The sequence below is a fragment of the Panthera pardus genome, unplaced genomic scaffold (assembly GCF_024362965.1).
Source record: "Panthera pardus isolate Hobbes unplaced genomic scaffold, ASM2436296v1 HiC_scaffold_2, whole genome shotgun sequence".
Lineage (NCBI taxonomy): Eukaryota > Metazoa > Chordata > Mammalia > Carnivora > Felidae > Panthera > Panthera pardus.
Genome location: NW_026526765.1, coordinates 81,941,571 through 81,966,068, shown reverse-complemented (window position 1 = coordinate 81,966,068; position 24,498 = coordinate 81,941,571). Strand labels below are relative to the sequence as shown.

General features: G+C 36.9%; 2 protein-coding genes across 11 annotated transcripts in view; one reads left to right on the top strand and one right to left on the bottom strand.

Annotated features, from left to right (window-relative positions):
• MCTP1 (multiple C2 and transmembrane domain containing 1) overlaps nucleotides 1–24,498 on the bottom strand; it is a 530,890-nt gene that overhangs the window by 396,705 nt on the left and 109,687 nt on the right. The window lies entirely within an intron of this gene.
• On the top strand, nucleotides 14,107–15,468 carry LOC109254691 (heterogeneous nuclear ribonucleoprotein A1-like). Its single transcript, XM_019428814.2, has one exon. The coding sequence runs from the start codon at nucleotides 14,163–14,165 to the stop codon at nucleotides 15,123–15,125; it is 963 nt and encodes a 320-aa protein (XP_019284359.2). The 5' UTR covers nucleotides 14,107–14,162; the 3' UTR covers nucleotides 15,126–15,468.

Sequence of the window (24,498 nt, the reverse complement as noted above, 5' to 3'; positions counted from 1 at the left end):
CAGAATGGAGGTGTTTTCCATCAGAGGAAGCACAAGACAAACCCGAGAGACTTGGGTTATCTAACCTCATTAAGAACATCACTCACTGCCCTTCACACTGAGGCAGAGTGGTTTACCAAAGCTATTTCCCTTTCCTAAAAACCTTAAAGGTGGGATTGTACCAAATTGAAACTTTTTTTTCAGAAACTTACTCAGGTCTGCTAACTACAATGCATGCATTTTGACATTTTCATAAAATCTCATTAGTTCGGTTCCTATACATTTGGAATTTATTATTGGAAAGTTAACCTTTGCTTTTATTATGGATATTTGAAAGGATATGACCAAGCAAATAAAAAGTGTGAGGAGATTCCAATGGAAACATGCTGGTTACTCAAGAAAACAAGTCTCCCCTACCCCCCACCCCCAATTACCTATAGTTACTTTGTGGATTCAATCAAGACTACCTTTTTACTTGATAACAACCCCCACAGGCTAACACTTATTCACATGAATGTGAATCCAAAATTCACATTTTGGATTCTAGCTCAAAATAGATCACAGCTAGTGTGTGAGAGGACTGAGAGTTGGCTTTTTTTTTTTTTTTTTTTGAAGCAAAGGTCCATATGTCTGGTTTGTGTTTTGCTCCTTTTTGCCATCCGATACCAAATTGTCAAAAGAGTTTCTTTACCTCCCATTATCTAGTAATCATTGCTTCTGCTCATCATTATTATCTTCTTGATTTTCCTTCCCCTCCCTTCTTTCCTTCCTTTCTTTCTTTTATTCTTTTTTTTTTGGGGGGGGCGGGGGGGGAGACAGGTACCAGTGCTGGTTTTCATATAAGAATTTAACTTTTACCTTCATTCAAATCAATATTTTGATTAGAACAGATCAGACACACTTATGGGAGGCAGTAAGATGCCAGCTAAAAGATTTTTCTTTAGAAAAATTATTGGTGAATACTTTAAGAAAAATGATCTGAATAAATACTATAAGACTTTATGTATCGCTGGTCTCCATTTTCAACACTAATGACAATAGTTACCTACTGCACAGTTAAAAAATTTTTTTGTACAAGAGCTACCTACTATAAACTAAAGGAACTAAAACTTCATTTCTTTTACATAGTTTCAAAATTTCTTTCTTCATCATCGACTCAAACTGGTTTGTCTTCAGAATTATCCTCATCTTTTTGTTTATTTTTTAAATCCGATAACTGTCTAAAAGCTTTAATGTAGGTCTCATGAAGGCTGTACACAAAGTTAACTTCAGTTATTAAGGATTTTCACAACACAGCTCAGTCACTGAGCTTTAGCTCAGTCACTGTCTCCAGAAAGACACCACGTGATTCTCCTAATTGCCAAGTCTCCAGTTAACAAGAATCATGGCTTATCATGAATCTCTATTGTTAGTACTAATTTGAACACCCTGCCAAGAAATAAAGCTAACAGGAAAAATAATAACTTTTTAAAATAGAACTTGTGCTTATAATTAGGAATCAAACATGAGATTTTTGCACAAGGAACAACTCCTCAGCATGCTTGGAAATTTCACCCTAGGTTAGATCCTATGTCACGTTTCCTTACGGTGTGATCAAAGTCTTCAGTTCCCAGAAAATTGAAAATTATCATTGTTTTTTTTTTTTTCCATTATTACAGTCACTATGGGTAAAGAAACAAAATGAGTATGAGCAGGGACTGTGGACCAAGAACACTAAGAGTTGTACATTTAACTTCTATTTAATGAAAAAGCTTAACAAAGGCCTGTTTTCAGTCAAAATTTGGAGTCAATTTGCATGGAACCAGTGAGAAGGGAAAGAGCTCACTGGGTCCTGGTCCAGGATTGCTCTGACTGTTGACATTGGGCCCCCTGTGTATAGCATGAAACCCTGATGATTCACTAACATGAAATAACATTTTGAAAAGTGAAAAGTGCAGCGGCAAGGTAAGTGATAGTAACTGTGCAGCTTAAAGTCATGGAGTGACTGACTCAAGGTCAAGTTCATGAACAATAATCTAGTGCTTTAAGTGCAATGATAGATGTGGGAGAGAAATATAAACTACAAGCGTCACTGTGCAAACAGAAGCAAACAGAAGGTAGTGTATTTCCCAAGGACAAGAAAACTAAAATTCTAAAAGGAAAGACAAGGCCCAATGCCAAAAAGCAACACAACCATGGGTTACTAAGAATCTTCTTTCCCCTGCCCACCATGACCACCATGTATTACAGGCAGTCCACTTCTTGCTCGGGATGCCTGCCCACCACGACACTCTGTCTCATCCTTGGCAGAAGGACTCGGAGACCCCATGTGCAGCTCGGGACACCTGACAGTCTCCACCCTTACCAACAGGCTCAGAGGTTTTAACAAAACCTTCTATTTTACAGGCCCTAAATTGGCCCAATTCTCTACAAACAACACATTTTACTATAAATTTGTAGAATGAACTGTTCTACATAAGTACAAGTTCTAGGAAACAGGACCTCAACTCCTCAGGTAACAAAAGGAGTATTTTTATATTTTCACCATTTTTGATGAAAGCTTCCTAAATTGAAGTATCCTTTCTCAATATTTGTTTCAGTGTATAATCTAATGATGAAAATTCAAACTTTTGTTGACAGCTGGAATGTCCTATTTTCATTCTTCATTTTCATAACTAATGCAACAATTATGTCTCTGCTTTTTGCTTTCCCTTCTCCCTCAACATTAGACTGCACCTTCTGCTTGTTCTGTATAGACGTTGTTTGTGTGACTTGTCATGCATTTCTGCCTAGAGCCACACATACACAATCATGGAGGGCTTAGTTGGCTTGTGCTCCATATCTGGCCTTGAGATCAGAACTGGCTCTTCTGTTCCTGATGCCAAGAGGGATTAAATGGTCTCACCTACTTGAGCCAGGCCAGGCTGGCCCCCTGGAATGGATCAGGGAGAAAAGAGAAATATGCAGAGGCCAAGCCTCCTAAGATTGTGAGAGAGACAGAGAAGAGAAACAGAGGAAAAAATAATAATAAACAGCTTGCTTGGGACTACACTTAAGCAAACTTAATGATTAGCCATAAATCACTCATGGGTAGTATATTTATTGCCCTGAGGGAATAGTTAGTTAAAGGTCTCACTTGAGGAGAGGACGCTCTGCTAGGACCCTCAGTAGGGATTCCAACCTGGCTGTTCACCACAGGGCTTCCCCAGCCAGAAGAATGGATGTTGTGAGTACCTGATTTGATGTATTCAGCCTTCTTTGCTCTTCTCTATACTTCTCTATCTCTTTATGTATACTATAATTGTTTAATTCTTATATTCTCTTTCCCTTATAATTAATAAAGTTTTCCTGCACCAAAGTATGGCTATTGTGACTTACTATCATTTAGAACACTGTTGTCATAGAGCCAGCTTTTAGCAGGACAGCCTCCTTATACATTGCTGGTTCTGATCAGCTTTGGAAAAGGAGATAATGATATTGTATATTTTGGGTCCCTAAGTAAAAATTAATTAATTATATGTAGGGTCAAAGCATAGAAACTTTGATTTTTAGTTGAGAGTTTTCTCATTAGCAATCTTACCCAGTTATTTTTGGATTAAAACACAGAATTCAAGTTAACAAAAACAACAACAAAATCCAATTTATGAATAAACTGAATAGTATTCTACTAGAAAATACGATTACCACATCATTTTCAATTACCACAAAAATATTAGAATTATTTAGCATTTCTTCTAAGAAAGTGAAAAGAACACTCAGGTTCACTGAACTTCTGTTTCATATGGCTAAAGCCTATAGGATCTAGAAACGATGCCATAGGAAGAAAATTTATGTAATATTATTGCATTATGCTTATTATCATGTAACAGCATCTGAAAGGACCATTATTCTCTAGCTCCACTGGAAAAGGACCTAATAGTTAAATATAGCCCATTACTGACACCACCTTGGACTCTCTCTAATGCTCTATTTCCATAATGATGACAACCCATTTCCCCACTTACCTGTCTTCACCTCTGGCTTGGCTATTAGGATTAGGAGATCCTACCATCTGCCACTTGTTTGAATGTTCAGGCAGAATCCTTTCCAGTCACCAGCAGTAGTCTCTTAACTGCTTTCTCCTCTCTGCACTATCCTTTGACTCAATGCCTCCCACCAGAGAGGCCAGCACTCACAGAACATCCCCTGACCACTTTCCACTTTCACACACATGCGCACACACACGCACACACATATACACACTAGCAACATTCCTGTTTCCCTCCCTAGACAACCAGCAATTGCAAATACCAGCACATTTTTAGATCTTTACTGATGAATATTCTAGGTTATAACTAAAGATAACACTTTGCCATTTATCTTTCCTTGAAGCTCAACAGTATTAAGGAAAAAAAAAGCTTTGGAATATGAATGCAATTTACACCAGTTTTTAAAATCTAAAATCATTTAATACAGTCAAAACAGTAACTGAAGAAAAACTGAAATAAAACCTAAAAATAATGTCACTTGCTTTCCATCAGCCTAGTAAGATTCAATGGAAATTCAAAACTTAGAGATGATTTGGATTTATTCCTCATTTAAATCTGATCAAAACTCCAGGATCATTCGAAATTCTATTCCACTATTTTTGCGTTTTCATATTAGGCATGCAAAGGAAATGAGTTTGGGCAGCAAGCCTCAGGCACATCAGACTGAAAGCCAAAAGCCAGAGAAATGCATTCTGTATGAAGGATATAAGATTTCTTGTGTACCCTGGGCCTTAACTCTCAACTATTCTTTTTGGACGTTCATCACAAGATACATAGATAATATCTAGGATAATTTTCCATTTAGAATCTAGGGAATGTTGCCAGATATGAGGGAAAATATAAACTTCAGAAACTAAATAACTTTGAACCCAGAAAGCGAATCTAGACCTCTTTAGATTCATTAATAAAGATTGCAGTTAAAATGTATTCCTTTGGGGGTGCCTGGGTGGCTCTGTCGGTTGGGCGTCCGACTTCGGCTCAGGTCATGATCTCCTGGTTTGTGAGTTCTAGCCCCGCTAGTCGGGCTCTGTGCTGACAGCTCGGAGCCTGGAGCCTGCTTCATATTCTTTGTCTCCCTCTCTCTCTCTGCCCCTCCTCCACTCACGCTCTGTCTCTCTCGCTCTCCAAGACAAATAACCATTAAAAAAAATTTTAAAAATGTATTCCTTTGTTGTGTTCTTTTGGCAAATATTCTTTCAGGGCTGGGTAGCAGGGGAAAGATAACTTTCCATCTAGGGGAAACAAGAGAAAACATAGCCACAGCCGTTAACATAGCAATATGCCATTATAGTAATCACTGTAAACATACAAGAATATCAATGAACCCAAACTGAATCTTGGCCAGTTCAACTAACCAGCTCAGCAAGCCAAACACACAATCAACTGTGCCCAGGACAGCAAGTTCAGGCACAGTGATACTGACAGTTCTCCATCTGACCCTCAGAGATTTGTGTGTGGGGACAAAGGGAGAGAATAAAATAAGAGAAAATGCTCCCAAACATCCAAGTTTGCATAGAAGTTTGAAAAGCTCACTGTAAAGCCCATAAAGTTTTGAAGTAGTGAAAAATGTGTCCCTAAATCTGCTCTGTGGTTCTCTCTCTGAGGAGTGATCAAGAGTTACTGAGCCAAAATGCTTTCCCATAAAGAGGAAATGGAGCTTTCAGTTGCCAGAATGGTCTTCAGGATTCTGAAGTCTCATTAGAAGCAGTCTTTGTTTTTAAGGATTTTTTTTTGTCTCCAAAGAGAATGAGTAATTAAAGGCTTTTGAATTATCCATGCTCGTCTTTCTAAAATCAAATACTTTTTATTGCATCTCTAAAAAAAAATAAGAGACTGTATTTTTATCTCTGAAAATTAGGCCTGAAATAACTGTTTTAATGATGAAAGAAATATTCCTTTTTGATAAAATACATTTAACATTTTATTCACTTAGAATTGATATCACAACAATGATGCTGTCAACAGAAACCTGGGAGTTGTTGGTGGTGGTGGTGCCATTGTTTTTGCTGTGCTGATGATGCATTTGTGCACTTCTTGTCACACTGTGTCGCTCAGCCACCAACAGATATTTAACACACTGTGTTACCCTTCAAAGGTGAGCAAGATACATGCCCAGGGCTTAGTGGTTTCTTGGGGTGCCTGGGTGGCTTAGTCAGTTAAGTGTCTGACTCTTGATTTTGGCTCAGGTCATGACCTCACAGGTTGTGAGATCAAGCCCCATGTGTGGCTCTGTGCCATGTTGGGATTCTCTCTCTGCCTCTCTCTCTGCTCCTCCCCCTCTTGCACTCTCTCTCTCTCCAAATAAATAAACTTAAACAAAAAAAGTGAGAGCTAATGAAAATTAGAACACCTAGAATATTGAAAAAATTTTCTTTAACCATGATGCATCTTTCAGAATAGAAACCTGAAACCAGAGAATCATTCCCAACCTTTGAACACATTTCTACTAGATTTTAACTCCTTTGGTGTTCATTTTCTCATCTGTGAAATAAAGGAATGGAACTAGATGAACTGTAAGTCTCATTTCAGCACTAACATTCTGCCGTCCAACACAAAGAATAAGACAGCTGCCACCACATTTACATACTAATTCAATATTTTTTGGCTTACATAAATTAACTTCCTCAAAATGAAATTATCCAGGATCCTTACTAAAAACTCAAGGACTGAGACTCTGTGTAATTATGGCAAACATCTTATTCAATCATGCAACTAAAAGTCTGCGGATGTTGCCCAAAATTCTTACAGAGAGCAATTTTTAAAATACATGAGACAACAAAGAATGATGAAAATTAGAGCACTGAGAATATTGGAAAAATTAACCTAACCATGATGTTCCTTTCATAATAATATTAGATACTGGAAGTGTTTTTTAAAAAAAGAAAAGTGTGACCATGATGAATCAATTTGGTGATAAATTTTGTCTTTTCCATAATTTATTAGGGGGGATCCTTGATGAGGTTATCCTACTTAGAGAAGTTTTCGTTTTCAATACATAAAGGAAAGGGGTGCCTGGGTGGCTCAGTCGGTTGAGCTTCCGACTTTAGCTCAGGTCATGATCTCACGATCTGTGAGTTCGAGCCCCACATTGGGCTCTTTGCTGACAGCTCAGAGCCTGGAGCCTGCTTCAAATTCTGTGTCTCCCTCTCTCTCTGACCCTCCCCCATTCATACTCTGTCTCTCTCTGTCTCAAAAATAAACATTAAAATTTTTTTTTTAAAAAACATAAAGGAAAGTTGGTTAAACTGCAAATATGATGAGCTACACAGTTTGTAGAGAAGACAGAGGTTATCACAATTTAGGCACTATGTTGGCTAATATGTTTGGTAAACAGAAAGCATAAGCCTGTATAATTTTATAGTTAATATACTCAATGAATATGAACAGAAACAAAATAGATGGCATTAAGAATATAAACGCACCATTGATTATTAATGAAATCAAATTTTCCTTTTAAGACTTTGCTTCAAAGAAAAATATTAGCTATTCAGAGTTCTATTCATATGCAGTGTGTATAGAAGAATAATTAGAAAAATAAGCAAGGATTGCATGATTAGAACATAAAGACACAGGTGAGGAGATGTTGAACTACAATTAGAGGCATTTTGCAGAGGTCAATGTTATAAGGAGGAAAAGGCAGGAAATAACATATAATTTATGGAAAATCAGTCTCAGCACAGCACATTCCTATGTTCTAAAGAAGAGTTTTGCCAAGATTGTTGAACTCTTATTCACCTAATCACCTTGCATATAAAATTTGCTAAAGTATATATTTAACATGTGAAACAAACCTGTATGTCTATGATTGTTTTGCTTTTTAATGGCTGAGAGGGAAAGTGAGGGTGGAAATAAGTTATTTATACCTTAATCCTTAAAATATGCAACTTTGAGCCCCCAAATGGAGCCTGTAACAAAGACAAAAAAGTAAATACTGGCAATCAAGTTTAGGGTATTAATCATATTCCAAGATCGCAACCTATATGCAAGATGAGTAGAACCCACTAAACTGCACAGACCCCAAAGCTATGGATGGAGAACAAAATTGCACGCTAACCATACCAGGCAGAATTATAAGATGGCCCCCCAAATTCTTGCCCCCTGGTACTCATGCCCCATATAATGCCTTTTCCTTGAATGTGGTAGATTGTGAATATGATAGAATAAGCTTTCCCTTGCTTTGGTTCCACTACCTGACAAAGGTGATAGATACTACTCCCTTGCTTACATAATACTATACAAGGCTGGTGGTAACAGACTGGAGAGAGTTTCCTCTGGCTGGCTTTGAAGACATAAGCTGCCTTATTGTGAGACTGCCACACGGCTAGGCCCTCAAGTGGTTTCTAGGTGCTGAGAACAACTCCTGGCCAACAGCCATCAAGATAGCAGGGACCTCATTCTGCAGTTATAAGGAACTGAATTTTGCCAGTAACTTCATTGGACCTGGAAAAGTACCCTGAGTTCCAGGTGAGAACCACAGGGTGGCTGCCTCCTTGAGATAGCCCAGTGAGATTCTGAGCAAAAGGCCCTGAGAAGAGCTAATATGACTCCAGACCCATGGAAAATGTGAGGTAATAAATTTGTATTGTTTAACTTAAGTTGATAATTTATTACATAGCAAAAGAAAACTAATGACCAATACTTGGCTATCCACGATACGTTTCAGGGCCAACAAACACAACTTCCAAATCATGATTTGAACTGCAAAGTGAATTAGAGATATTCTGAATCAAATGCCTGAACCACTTTGGAAACCTCTTTTGTGGGTTTTAATTATACTGCACATGCATTATACGGCAGTGTGGATAAGTGAGCCTCAGGTTAAGCAATGATTGCTCTTCTCTACCTACCTCAACTCAAACCAGACTTGGTCACAAACATTACTTTCCTGGCATTTATATTTTACAGTATTTCCTTAAAACTCTCATCTGCTTTATTCACAGCCACGCTTATATTGGTTCTGAGAATAAAAAACAAAGAGAAGTAGATTAAGTGACTCACTAACAAATACATTCCTAATGAGATTCCAATTTGAGAAACTTGGGCTTTTGTCACAATCTGTACATTTATTGTAAATGCCTTTGCCTCCTCTTATAATTAACTGTTACGTGTACAAAAAACATCAAGGTTTTTATATCCATGTCACTGGTCAGCAAAAACCACAAAAACCAAATATTTTGGCATACTGATTTGGCAATAAAATATAATGTCCCCAATATCTGATATATGGATAAAACTAATAATTCATATATTCTCATGTATTCATGGCTGGTCCTTTATTAATTCATATTTTCTCATGCATTCTGGCTTCCCAGAGCAGCCAACCTCACCGGGAAGTTTTATTTGAGATGTGACTAAACACTTAACCACAAAGCTCTCATACCATCTCAGTAAGATGCCCAGGGTTGCAATCATTAAGGCAGACTAAGGGCCCCCAATATTTTTTTGAAGCACATATGTGAAAATTCTAAATAAGTAAGAACAAATACATATATAAATAAATGAGAGTTATACTTTGTTGGAGTTAAAATTATCTTAAGAAAACCTATGGAAATCCAAATACGTTATAAAGTAGGTGATAGGTATTAGAATATATTAGCCAACTGACTAGCTTCTGTCTTGCTAGAAGAGGTGTTTCCATAAAAGGCCCTGGAGAACTAAGAGACAGGATAAAGGCAATGGGTCCTAGGGTGCTCTGCAGATAAACTGAATACTACATGATTTACTTGCTCTACCTCTAGATATAAATATGACATTGAAAAATAATTTTCTAGTTTATGTTATTCTATCAAAGTAATTCAACTGCCCATATAGAAACCCCAAGAAGAGAAAATGTTAGCACCCTGGCCATGGTCAGTGATACTGATAGGGCTAGAGGAGGCAAGTGATAAGCATTTAATTTATTTTTTCAAATTAAGAAAGAACTAATTATATCATTAAAAATACTAAGAAAAAAGTCCGAGTTCTGGTTATGATAAAGTAGACAATGCACAAACAAAACCATCACAACCACAGCCAATCCTGATTTCTCTTATTTGGAATAAAAAATATGATTATGTAGGGCAGGGATTGGCAAATTATGGCTCATGGCCAATTCAGCCAGCTGTGTTTTTTTGTGAATAACAATGTAGTGAAACATGGCCATGTCCTTTCCTTTATGTATTGCTTGTGGCTGTTTTCCTGAAACAATGACAAAATTAAGCAGTCATGACAGAGACTGCATGGCCTGTAGAGCCTAAAATATTTACTATCTGACCCTTTATGGAAAATGCCAACCCCTGTTCTAGCTCATCAAAATTAGTATTTAGTCTAAGCCTATATCTTTTATCCCTATAATACCTAGAAAAAATTATATATGACCCTATTTAAAGAAAGTCCTTGGTTAAGTAAATAAATAGAACTGACTTTGGGGTGCTGGGTGGCTTAGTCAGTTAGGCATTCAAGTCTTGATTTTGGCTCAGGTCATGATCTCACTGTTCGTGAGATAGAGCCCTGTGTCAACCTCTGCGCTGACAGTGCAAAGCCTGCTTGGGATTCTCTCTCTCCCTCTTTCTCTGTCCCACCCTTGTGCACTAATGCTCTCTCTCAAAATAAATAAATAGTTTTAAAAAATGGAACTGACATTAAGTGTGCAAAATTAAAATGTTGTAAATTGAGCCTAGCTGTTGATTTCACAAAGACCCAAACAATATGAACTGTGACATCTCGCTCTTTTTTTTTTTTTTGTAAGCATTTCCAAAATGATAAACACGTCTCATTGCTATTTTTGGTAATTACATATCATTCATTTACTGCAAATCTTATCTTGAGATTTTAGTCTTGAAACATTTTTTGATGGATTTCATTTTTCCACAGGCCTCTATGTAAGACAATTCTGTATAAAAATTTTATAACCTTCTGTGTACAAATTACTTCTAGAACATGGCTGAGAGGAAAAAACAGAGTGAAAATGGAAATTTAAAAAAGTCATGATAGCTTTTTGAAATTATAAGATATATTTTTGCAATAAGTATTAAAACTAGTATATTCTAAGGATATGCTTATCAGGGATCTAGGGGGAAAAAGGTTATGCAAACCTATCCCCAGCATTTTCTAAAAGACATATAGTTTAAACAGTACATATAATTTTAGATAAATGTTTAAACTCAAAAGCAAATTATTAAAGCTCAAATATATCCTTTTTATAGTGAAGAATTTTTGGGTTTCTCATGAGTATTTATCCATACCCTTGACATGATTATTTTTTGAAAAAGTATTTAATGCTACCTGTGAGCGACCATCCCAGTTTACAACCATGTGAAAGTAGAATGATACCATGTCCAGAGAAGAATTCAAGTTAGAGTGCCTTATTTTTATGACAGGTTGTCAATTTTATAAAAGAATCTGTCTGTTCATCTAGTATAAAAAATTCCAAACCACAATACCATGCCTCCAAATATGCCTTCAGAGAGTTCAACCAATACTTTAAATCTCAACTACTTAAAAGTTCAGAAAATATATCTGACATTCGCAATATTTAAGAGATTCAATAGGCTCAGATAATATTTTCTCTAGCTTCTCTGAGCTCTTTGAATTAATTACTTAATTAATTCAATCATTCATTGTCCAACATTGCACACTTTCAGATGACCTATTAAGTTCCAGGTATGTTAGCTGCTCTATTGCTATGTATGTGAGCTCAATAGAAACAGAAGGCCATATTTTATTTCCAAAAAGAATTTAAGTACCGTAATAAATTCTTATGTATTATGCAAGATTCTAAGGATAAAGGAATGAGTAAAACAGAAGAATGGTCTAAAACATTCGTGTGCACAGAAATCTGGGGATCTCATAAAACATACAGAAGCTTGGCTCCAACCTGATCCACTGGATCAGAATTTCTGACGGTAGGACCCAGGACTTTGCATTTTGCAAATTCTACTTGTCATTTCAGGCACATTGAAATTTGAGAGTCATTCGTCTATAAGATGCACCATGTAGTGAAGAGATAAGGAAAGTACCATGAATAAAATGCAAATACAAGGAAAGCAGCAAGTTCAGAGAGCTCTCCCTGGAAGAGATAGCCTTGAAGCTAAGTCTTAATAGATGAAAAATGTACCAAGCAGATATGCAGGCAGAGGTAGATCATGTACAAAATTTTCACATAATCTATGTGAAAATAAATGAAGACATGAAACAACATGGTATGTTTGGAGAATTCCAAATAGCTAAGTATGGATGGAGGGCATGTGTGGGGAAAGCCCAAGACAAGAAATTTTAAAAGTAAGCAGAAGAAGCCAGACCATGAAGGACCCTATAAGCACTGCTAACAATTTTTATTTGATCTGTAGACCATAAGGGAGTTACTGAAGTTTTGTCATGGAGGAAGTGGCATTATTAGACAAATTGCGAACAGGAAAAGAGAATTCCATGGAAGCAAGGACATAGGTTATGCTGGTGAGAAATGATGAGTACCTGAACTAAAACTAGTGTTCAGGGGAAAAAGGACAGATAAAATAGATTTTTAGGAAGCAGTAGTGATGTATCCAGATGATAAAGTAAATTGTGAAGAGAGAAAGAGGAAAATTACTAGTTTCTAATTTGAGAAATTGACTAGACTATGAATGTTTTAGAAACAAGAATAAAAGCTAACATTTATAGAACATAAGCTATATTCTAAGACTGCTGAGAGATTGTTTATTCAACTCTCATTCAACACCAGGAGACAGGTATTACTCCTGTATTAAAGATCAGGAAACTGAGGACAGAAACATTGAGTAATTTGCACAAGGTCACCAACTAGAAAGTGACAAAGTAAAGATTTGAAGCCAGACAGTCTGATTGCATAGCCTATTCTAATAATTACTCTGCTATACTCTCATAATTAGATAATTTAGAGAAGCAGAGCGGACTTTAGGAATTAGAGTTAGTTTTGCAGGAAAGGCACTGTGGTCCATTTGGGAGACATGTTGAGATGTCACGTAGGCAGTTGAGAACGTGCATCTGGAGGTGAGCAGAACAGTCGACAGGCATTTAGAATTGGAAGGCATTTAGGATGTAGGCAGTTTGATGCTGCTGGTGTAAAGGAGATGCAGAGCAAGAACATGTGAAGTGAGAAGAGAAGAAGCCTAAGAATAGCATCAATAATGTTTTCAAGAAAGACAAACGCATAATGTTGATAATGTAATGTTATATTTAGATACATATAGATTTATATCTATTTATCTATATAGTCCATTTTTTTTTAATGTTTATATATTTTTGAGAGACAAGAGAGAGAGCACAAGCCGGGGAGTGGCAGAGAGTGACACCGAGAATCTGAAGCAGGCAGGCTCCAGGCTCTGAGCTCTGAGCACAAAACCCATTGTGGGACTTGAATCCATGTACCTGAGCTGAAGTCAGATGCTTAACCGACTAAGCCACCTGGGTGCCCCTTCATACATTCCATCACAAAGAGAATTTCATTTCTTTGACAAAGCTGCCTCTTAGTATATTTTTGAAAAAGAAATTAAACAGTTACTTGAAAGTGTTTTTCAACACTTCAGTGTTGGCCTGAAATTATAGGAGAGGAAAGCTATGGAGAGAAAGACTGTTAAAGTGATATGACTTCTTTCAGATCATTTATGGTCTTTGAAGGAAATAGTCAGGTTACCATACATGTGGCTAACTCTACAGACATTTATGTCAGCAAGATTTTATCAAGTTATTTTTAAAGGATTATTTTTAAAAGACTCATTATATTGCTATGAGACATTTCAGCCCAAATTTTAATAGGATGCCATGATCCAATGGGAACGTGTGAAAGCTGCATGTACATCATTTTGGTGGCAAGGAAAATTTTAGATTGCTTTCATTTCTCCCAACTTCAATAATGGCTGACTTCGTTCTGTAACACTGAGATTCCTTGTCACTATTACCATTTATCTGTCAAGTATGAATATTACTTAACTTCATGATTTTTCCCTGCGGATTTACATATAAGCCTGACAGAATCATCTGGCACCATTTTCTGGCTCTACTCAGCAAAGGCACAATATTAGCAGGAACTAGGATTATATATTAAGTCGCATCTTAAAAATGGCCTAACCTAGAAAGCCATATTAGAAATATCATTCTTTCTCTTCAAATAAGGCTATGTGGCTTTCTGCCCGTGGACGCCGCCGAGTAAGCATCGTGAAAGTCTCCCCTCCCACCGCCGTCATGTCTAAGTCAGAGTCTCCCAAAGAGCCTGAACAGCTGCGGAAGCTTTTCATTGGAGGTTTGAGCTTTGAAACAACCGATGAGAGTCTGAGGAGCCATTTTGAGCAATGGGGAACGCTTACGGACTGTGTGGTAATGAGAGATCCAAACACCAAGCGCTCCAGAGGCTTTGGGTTTGTCACCTATGCCACTGTGGAAGAGGTGGATGCAGCCATGAATGCAAGGCCACACAAGGTGGATGGAAGAGTTGTGGAACCAAAGAGGGCTGTCTCGAGAGAAGATTCTCAAAGACCTGGTGCCCACTTAACTGTGAAAAAGATTTTTGTCGGTGGCATTAAAGAAGACACTGAAGAACATCATCTAAGAGATTATTTTGAACAGTATGGGAAAATTGAAGTGATTGAAATCATGACTGACCGAGGCAGTGGCAAAAAGAGAGGCTTTGCTTTTGTGACCTTTGACGACCATGACTCTGTAGACAAGATTGTCATTCAAAAATACCATACTGTGAACGGCCACAACTGTGAAGTAAGGAAAGCTTTATCTAAGCAAGAGATGGCTAGTGCTTCTTCCAGCCAAAGAGGTCGAAGTGGTTCTGGGAAATTCGGTGGTGGTCGTGGAGGTGGTTTTGGTGGGAATGACAACTTTGGCCGTGGAGGAAACTTCAGTGGGCGAGGTGGCTTTGGCGGCAGTCGAGGTGGTGGTGGATATGGTGGCAGTGGGGATGGCTATAACGGATTTGGTAACGATGGAAGCAACTTTGGAGGTGGTGGAAGCTATAATGATTTGGGCAATTACAACAATCAATCTTCAAATTTTGGACCCATGAAAGGAGGAAATTTTGGAGGCAGAAGCTCTGGCCCCTATGGTGGTGGAGGCCAATACTTTGCCAAACCACGAAACCAAGGTGGCTATGGCGGTTCCAGCAGCAGCAGTAGCTATGGCAGTGGCAGAAGGTTTTAATTACTGCCAGGAAACAAAGCTTAGCAGGAGAGGAGAGCCAGAGAAGTGACAGGGAAGCTACAGGTTACAACAGATTTGTGAACTCAGCCAAGCACAGTGGTGGCAGGGCCTAGCTGCTACAAAGAAGACATGTTTTAGACAATACTCATGTGTATGGGCAAAAAACTCGAGGACTGTATTTGTGACTAATTGTATAACAGGTTATTTTAGTTTCTGTTCTGTGGAAAGTGTAAAGCATTCCAACAAAGGGTTTTAATGTAGATTTTTTTTTTTGCACCCATGCTGTTGATTGCTAAATGTAATAGTCTGATCATGACGCTGAATAAATGTGTCTTTTTTTAAATGTGCTGTGTAAAGTTAGTCTACTCTGAAGCCATCTTGGTAAACTACCCCAACAGTGTGAAGTTAGAATTCCATCAGGGTGATGCCAGGTTCCATTTGAAATTTATTTGCAACCTGCTTGGGCACAGAAGCCGTTGTCTCCACAAACATTGGTGTGGTTGAACTGACAGTTAATGTGTTGTGACCTGGAGTTCACCGTTAAAAGGGTCACCCAAGCAAAGTCGTGGAGTTTATTTGGTTATTAATATGATTGTTGGCACATCCTATGCAATATATCTAAATTGAATTATGGTATCAGATAAAATTATAGATGGGATTAAAGCTTGTGTATCGTCCATTATCATGTGTAATCAATAAACGATTTAATATTCAAAAAAAAAAAACAAAAAAAAACAAAAAAAAAAAAACAAAAAAAACAAATAAGGCTATGTGATCCAGACCTTCAAGATTTTAATTTTATTGACTATTAAAATATACTTAAGAGTTTTAAAATTTTATACATCAAAATTTGCTTTCTCTGTATATGAGTCTACCCAAAGCACACTTTTCTGATTGCTATTTTATCCCAATATCTTAATTATTTATTTTTAAGGAGTTAAAGATTTAGCACAGCGAAGTGCAAAGAATCAGAAAGTCCAAGTTTGTGCCAGGGACTGCCATAGTGCCCTCCACCCAGTCGATGATCAATAACTATTAAATGAATGTGGCCTCAGTTGCCAAGATGACAGATACATCGTGACGTTTGGGGTTAGACAGATAATATATGTTAAATGTGCTGTAGTCCCAATACAGACACCATGTATTTGATGTTTCTCATTTAGCATTAACTAAACAGTAAAAATCTATCCTTTATTATGGAAGTATTCTAATGTTCTTTTGGTTCATTCTTGGAGAGAAAATCTCTTCACTATTGCAAATGAAAGGAAAAAAATAAAACACCGACATATAAAATAATATATATCATTATATACAGTCGTAGTACTTTTTTTTTTTAATGTCTATTTATTTTTGAGACAGAGAGAGACAGAGCATGAATGGGGGAGGGTCAGAGAGAGGGAGACACAGAATCCGAAATAGGCTCCAGGCTCCAAGCTGTCAGCACAGAGTGCGACGCGGGGCTCGAACTCACAGACCGCGAGATCATGATCTGAGCCGAAGTCGGCCGCTTAACCGACTGAGCCACTCAGGCGCCGCCAGTCTTAGTACTCCTTAACAGGTGTTGAGCAGTACTGTATATTCAGTAGTGTACAAACCTTGTCTTGACATTTAAATATCTAGAATTTTTCTGATTTGCTACTCTGATTCAAGAGATGTATCATATCACAGAAATTGTACTTTTTGTTTTAAGGCAATTAAATGTAGGTATTGTCCTCTCAATGATAAAATAGAATTTTGATGCACTAGAATTTGGTCTTTTTTTCTCAGTTTGCTTCCATTGCAGGAACTTCTCTGTAGGAAAAAGAGATGAACCTAAGAAAAAGCACATGACTGGGTTTTGTAGCACTGATTAGCTGCGTGTCTTGGGGCATATTCATAATTTTTTGGGTCTCATTTCTCTCTCTGTAAAAAAGGAGGATTTAATTAAATGATAGTAGAGAATCACTAATTTTCTCTTAATTTAAATCTGTCACATTAATTCCTCCTGCTTTTATTTTGAAAAGGTACTTTTTTTATAGCTTTTCTAGTTTAAGAAGTTTTGATTAATGTACTGTAATGGCAATCAATTTTTATTTTCTCTAATTGGTAACTCTTTGAAATTCTTTGTATATATGATTTATTACTTCTGAATGAGAGTTCATATATTCAATTTTCCATGACTTCATAGCAAGTCAGGGAAGGAACCAGCCCTGTTATACAGTGATGGTGTTCCTGAGCTCTGCATAATTTTCCTTGAAAACACATTGAGCTTTTTTCCTTTATCTTCATCAAGAGTATGAAATTAAAGTGGTAGAATTATTGGTCTCCATCAAAAAAAAAAAAAAAAAAGAAAAAGAAAAAAGAGACCCACTTGTATAAAACATTTAACTCACATTAAATTTCTATTTTATCTTTTTACCACTTTCCTTCTTTATTTTGAGGAGAGGTTTACAAACAGACCCTTAGCAAATTCTCACTTTCCATTTCTGCAATAGTAAGTGTCTTGGGGTTTTAAATGCTGAAGTTCACTAGAGAGGGTAGGATTAAAGAAAACATTTGCTAGTAAACAAATCTCTTCCAAAATAAAATGTTTCATACAACAAATTAATAATTAAACATCCAAGCACAATTATGTCATCAACTCTTTAATTTGCTTACTCATAATTCTAGGGTTATCAGATAAAATACAGGATGTCTAGTTAAGTTTGCATTACAGATGAACAGTGAATAAAGCTTTTGTATAACATGCACATAATTTTTAGAACATACTTATACTAAAATGTATTCTTATAAATGATTACTATATTAAAAATTATTACTATTTATCCAAAAATCTATATTTAACTAGGTGTCATATATATATTGTTTGGGGTTTTTTAAGGCATGTATAATACTATAATAGTGGTAGATAAATGTCACTATACAATTGTCAAAACCCATAGAATGTACAACACCAAGAGTAAACCCCCATAGAAACTATGCCGAGGGTGGTATGTCAGTATGGGTTTATCATTTCTAACAAATGTGCCACTGTGGTAAGGGATGTCAATAGCAGGGTTTCCGGGAAAGAAGGAGAGGGAATATATGGACTTCTATACTTTCAGGTCAATTTTGCTTTGAACCTAAAACCACTCTAATAAAGTTTTCAGTTAAAAACAAAGAATCTGTTGAGAAACACATTTAAAGATCAGGAATATTTAGATTTTTAAAAATTTTTTGATTTATTTCTTTTGAGAGAGAGAGAGAGAGAGAGAGCGAGAGAGCGAGAGCATGGAGGAGTGGCAGATAAAGAGGGAGAGAGAGAATCCCAAACAGACTCCACACTGTCAGCACACAGCCTGATGTGGGGCTTGGACTCACAAACTGTGAAATCATGACCTGACCTGAAATCAAGACTTGAATGCTTAACTGACTGAGCCACCCAGAGGCCCCTGAAGATCAGAACTATTTAAATGAATATGCAAATAGAGCAAAAAAACTGTTCCACAGGGGAGAAGAAAAGCCAATTGAATTTCCATTGGATACAACAGAATTTGCCTGTTAGTAGACAGAAGTTATTTTGCATTGCTCTTGATCATCTGTAAAGAGTTCTAACTAGACTTTGTAGAATCAGAATCAAATGACCCTGAAATATATCTTCTAGAATTGAAAAAAATGCACTGAAATACAAATATTATCCTACCCTGGTTCCTCCTTTCCTTTTATAGTTCTATAGACTTAATTCCAGGAGAGGAAACCAGTAAGTAGCTCATGCTGATTCACCTTTTCCTGAAAGTCAGAATTAGAGGTGAACCCAATCTACTTCAGTAACTTCTACAAATTTATCATTATTTCTCTTCTACTCTTGATACCCTTTCTGGTTTTTCAGCAATATTATGGAAGTTTCTTTTGAAAAATGCAAAAATAATGGCAACATTTTTCTATTCTTTTAAGGAATTAGGAATTCACAGTCAGTAAGCCCTGTTGAAAATAATCAGGTACTTATTATTTTTTTTTTATTCCTTTAACCGTAGAAATTTAGAGACAAAGCCTTATAATATATATTTACAGTATATGCATGCAAAAATGCTTTTCTTTTTTTTCTTTTTTTTTCAATATATGAAGTTTATTGTCAAATTGGTTTCCATACAACACCCAGTGCTCATCCCAAATTATTTTTTTAATGGAACACAATTATAAATACTTTTTGACATAATCTAATAATTTTAGATTTCCATTTTTAAAAATGTTATTGCATACTTCAGTTTAAATTTACATTGATAACAGCTAGACGTTGTTTTAGGACTGAAAATATTTTATCTAAATAATAATGGTTAAATATTTCAGGGGTGCTTTGGTGGCTCAGTTGATGCAGCGTTGGACTTTGGCTCAGGTCATGATCTCACGGTTGCCTTTGAGCCTTGCATCAGGCTCTCTGCTATTAGGAGAGAGCCTGCTTCAGATCCTCTGTTCCCCTCTTTTTCTGCCCCTCCCCCACTCCTTCTCTCTTCCTCTGTCTCTCAAAAATAAATAAACGTTAAAAATGTTTTTCAGAAAGAATGATATAAGTATTCTGAACGATATAAATTCTCAAGTCTATTATCAATTTGATATATTACATATTGAATGTCACCATTTGATGATACAGCATTCTGCTTGATTTAACGCCTTTTATAGTTTCAAAATACATATATATTAATGGTCTTCACTTGGTTGCACCTCTGTCTTTAGTCACTTAATGGTCTATGTTTTTATTTACTTAAATCTGGCAACTCTTCTTAATTCCTATTTTTAAAAGGAATTATGTAGTCAATGTGATAACAGCTGCTGAACATAACAAGTGGTCTAATTCAACATACATCTGTTTCTCACTTTCTAATGTGAATGTTCCTAGTTGGCAGGTGGTTTCTCTCTATATGGTTATTCAAGGACCCAAGTTCCTCCCATTTGGTGGCTCTGCCATCCCAAGGGACTTAGACGGAGTCCTTTGCATCCAGCTGACAGAAAGAGGGAGAAGGATGGATAAGGCACACCTACTTTTTAACTGCCTGGACCCAGAAGTCACCTTTCTAATCACAAGTCATTAGTGAGAAGCAGTCATCTGGCTCCACCTAGATTAAACAAAGGCTGAAAAATACAATATTTTGCTGGATAGTGACCTCCCAGAGACAACACTACATAATGAAATAGAGATGACATTTTGATGAAATAGTTAGTCATTTGTATCCTCAGTTTGAAACCAAAGGAAACAAACACAATAATCACCCTAGACTATACCACTTTGTATTTTGGAAAGATTAAAACACTGAACATATTTACAGCCTTCTCTCTTTGCATAAGTGGTACGCAATCTGTGGTATTTAATAAATAGTAGAAATGAAGCTGGCCAAATTGATGGTTTTGTGCAGAATTGTCTTTCTTGATAAAAAAAAAAATGATTATGTATACATACCAATCTATGTCAAAGATCTATCATGAGAATCAACAAGATAATAGGTGTGAATTGCTTTGAGGAACTCAAATGCCATTCACACATAAAATCGAAACATACATCATAACTGCTGACTCCTCAGAGGATCTAGCTGTTTGCTGCAAAGACCACCAGCAGCCAAATCCTCCCTTATTCTGGCTTGTGATGCAGCTGTTAACCCTTGAAGTCTGTTGGAAACTCAACCACAAGGATGAACCATGGCCTGCTTGTTCTAACCTATGAGTCTCCATGATTCCACCTCAGGGGATTCAGTTCCTTGCTTGCTCATGCCTGGTCTGAAATGAAATGAAGACATAGTTTTGTACTTTCTGGTTCTGTCTGGGTCTTTTCTGTGTCTTTGCCCATGTTGGATTTCTACACACTGCTTCTGATCTCTCCACTTGGTCCAGAATTTTGCATTCAACCTGCCTCACTTTGAGCACTTGTAATGACCACAGTAACACCCCTTTCTTTGTAACTGGGTTCCTGGTCAAAGTTTCCATACCCCCACTCTTAACATTTCTCTTGCCAGCTCCAGTCCTCATGGGCACTGATATTAAATCTCCAGCCACTGTTGAGAAACTGCATTCCCTGAATTAAGTCTTTATAAAAGCATTCTCCCGACATATTTGAAATGACAGAAGGTCACCTCTTGCTCTCCGTACCAGTAACAATGAGCTCCAGTCTTATATGGAAGTGAGAATTGCTCAGATTGCTCGAGATCTGGCTTTCTACACTTTTTCCCCCAAGGAGAAAGTGGAATTAGTGTTAACTTTTTTCTATGTCACTCAAAGGAATTCCTCTCTCATTTTTCTTCTTTCGTAAGAGCTTTAAGTGCTCCAAAGAGGTGAGCCCGCTCTATAAGCACTCAGCTCTTTAGATCAAAACACTCCTCCTCAATAGTAATGTAATCACATGCAAGTTTTTCATGGAAACACTTAAAAGCTAGATTCTTGCAACATTTCGTGTCCTTTGGCTAAATTCTTAACCTCTCTTGTCAAAAGCAGTTCATAATTCTTGTTACCTTTAATACTCTTTCCTGTGTTGGTAGCTTCACTGAGGATTTTATTCTATTTAACTATCAGAGGGCTAGAAAGCCCTCCCTGACCTTCACAGGCACAGATGAATTACCATTCTTCATCCTCCATCATTTATTTGGTTCCTGTACGATGTCTGGCACCAGGAGGCACTGCAGATATTTACCAAGATGTAAAATGTGATCTTTGTTTGTGGTGCCTGGTCCATAATCTACACAAAATATATATGTGCTGAATGAATAATGAAGTGAATGAGGACTACTAGTTTGGGAATTTCTGTGCTGCTGTGTGCCGTCTCCTTGCATTGAGACTTAGGACCTCACTACTTACCTATTGCCCTGTTGGCAGGGCAGTGTTACTAAAGGGCAAATCTCCAAGAATTCATGAGTGCAAAGGGCTCTGTTCACAGAAAGTAATTTACACAAGTTATATACCATATAATAAAAAATGTTTTCTGCCATTTTTCTTAAGGAAAAGAAATTGTGTTTTGAGGTATTTTGTTTATATAGATTGTCGAAGTAAACACTGTCACTTATTTTACTTGCAATTATAATTGACCCTTGAACAACACAGGTTTAAACTGAAGGGTCGGGGCCCCTGGGTGGCTCAGTCGGTTAAGAGTCCTACCTCGGCTCAGGTCATGATCTCGCAGCTCATGGGTTCAAGCTCCACGTCGGGCTCTGTGCTGACAGCTCAGAGCCTGGAGCCTGCTTTGGATTCTGTTCCTCCCCTGCTCACTGTTCCTGAGCAGTTCTCTGTTCCTCTGTTCCTCTCTTGCTCACTCTGTTCCTCCCCTGCTCACGCTCTGTCTCTCTCTCTCAAAAATAAGATTAAAAAAAAATGTTAAAAAAAATAAACTGCAGGGTCCACTTACATGGGGATTTTTTCCAATAAATATATGTACAGTACTATAAGTGTATTTTCTCTTCCTGATGACTTTCCTCATAACATTCTCTAGCTTACTTTACTGTAAGAATACAGAATATAATATATAACATAAAAAATATGTGTTAATTGACTATTTGTCATTGGTAAGCCTTTCAGCCAACAGTTAACTTTTTGGGAAGTCAGAAGTAATATGTGGATTTTTGACTGTGCAGGGGGTTGGTACCACTCACCCCCATGTTGTACTAGGGTCAATTGTACTTAGAACAAATAAAAGATATGATGTACCATGAACAAAGACCGAGAGTGTTACCTTTTTTTTTTTTTTTAACTAGTTACTAAAACATGTACCTAGAAAATACATACTATTGAGTGACTAACATTGGGGCCAATGTGACTGTAAATGATTTCAATTACAACTCAGCACTTCCCTAGCCAGCAATAGTATAACTGGGTTATATCAAGAGTTGTTACTTGATATTTGCATTCAAAATGAAAGAATTAACTACATTACGATAGATATGGCAATTAAAAGCAGTGGATTTAGTATTTAGTCACTAATATTAAAATATTATCAGAGCCAGGGAGAACTGTTTATGAGAGAATGGAACAAAGGCAGGAAATTTGCATCTAAAGGGAATAACTGCAAATGACTCACCTCAAGTATGAACATCATGTGAATTCTCAGTGTTTATGGAATAAAGCTTAAACTGCTTATGTAGGTACACAGGGCATACTATACTCTGATCCCAGCAATCATGTCCAGTCTCAGTTCCACTTTCTCTTCTCTTTTGCCTCATGGTCACATGATTGTTTAACAGATTATAAACTCACACATATAGGCAGAGTGCCTAATTAGCATTTTAGTGCTTAACTCTTAAATACTAACACATAGGGAAGGACCATCACACATTTAGGGAAAGCCACAGACACGAAAGAGACTCAACCAAATAAACTACAAAAGCAATTTAGAATAAATAGAGACCACACAGAGCACAGAAGAATACTTTAAAAAAATGTGTTTTAGTTAACTGTCACAGAGACAGAGAAGAAAGAAAGAAAAAGAGACAGGATTTTATAAAAAAGACATAATCAGAGAATAAGAAGGAGCAACTGGAAATTTAAAAAAATAAAAGAATGGAAATTAAAAATAAGTCAGTAAGTAAAAGATCTGGAAGATAAAGCCATGGACATCTTTCAGAAAGTAGAACAAAGTAGATCAACAGATGGATTCCAATAAAAAGAAAATTAAAGGTTCAGTTGAGAAGGCCCAATATCTGACCAATTTGCTCAGTGACAGCCATGCTTTCACTGCTGTGACTTCAAGCCAGAATCACTGGCAGAGAGAAGGTGCTTAATAACTATATTTGTTGAATAAATGAGTGACCGTTCCACGGAGAACAGAGAGCTAGCAATGGAAGTGGAAGAAGAGCAAAAACTTCATTTCCAAAAATGAACATCCATCATATGAAATGGCCCACAAAATGTCTGGAATAACTATTTTTAAAAACTTCACATTTGTGCTCATTATCTTGCAATTTCAGAATAAGGGCTAAAGTAAAGATCCTAAAAACCCAAGAGCAAAATCAGATCTATTACAAAGAATGAGAAACAAAAATGGCTTCAACTTCTCAAAGAAACACTAGAAGCTCAAAGTCAAAAGAATACCATCTTCAAATGTTAAGAGAAAATGATTTCTTCACTGAGTACTATTCATCAGATGGTAGGACAGACATTTTTGTGTGTGAAAAGTAAGAGAAAATTTCTGTCGCAAATATTTTTTTCTCAAAAAACTACTGGAGGATATGTCCTACCAAAACAAAGAACTAAACCAAGAAAAAGATTCACACAGACACTGAAGTGGGATCCAGCCTAACTGAGATGAAACAGTAACTCCAAGCTGCTAGCAGAAGGAACCGCTTGGATGACACAGGTTCAGCGAGCTGAAAGAGCAAATGGTTCAGATGGAAGCCAGGGATGGAATATTCCAGCAAGAATGTCTCTAAGAAAAGAAAAAAAAAAA

Coding starts and splice junctions, on each gene's coding strand:
- LOC109254691 (XM_019428814.2), top strand. CDS start 14,163: ATGTCTAAGTCAGAGTCTCCCAAAGAGCCTGAACAGCTGCGGAAGCTT.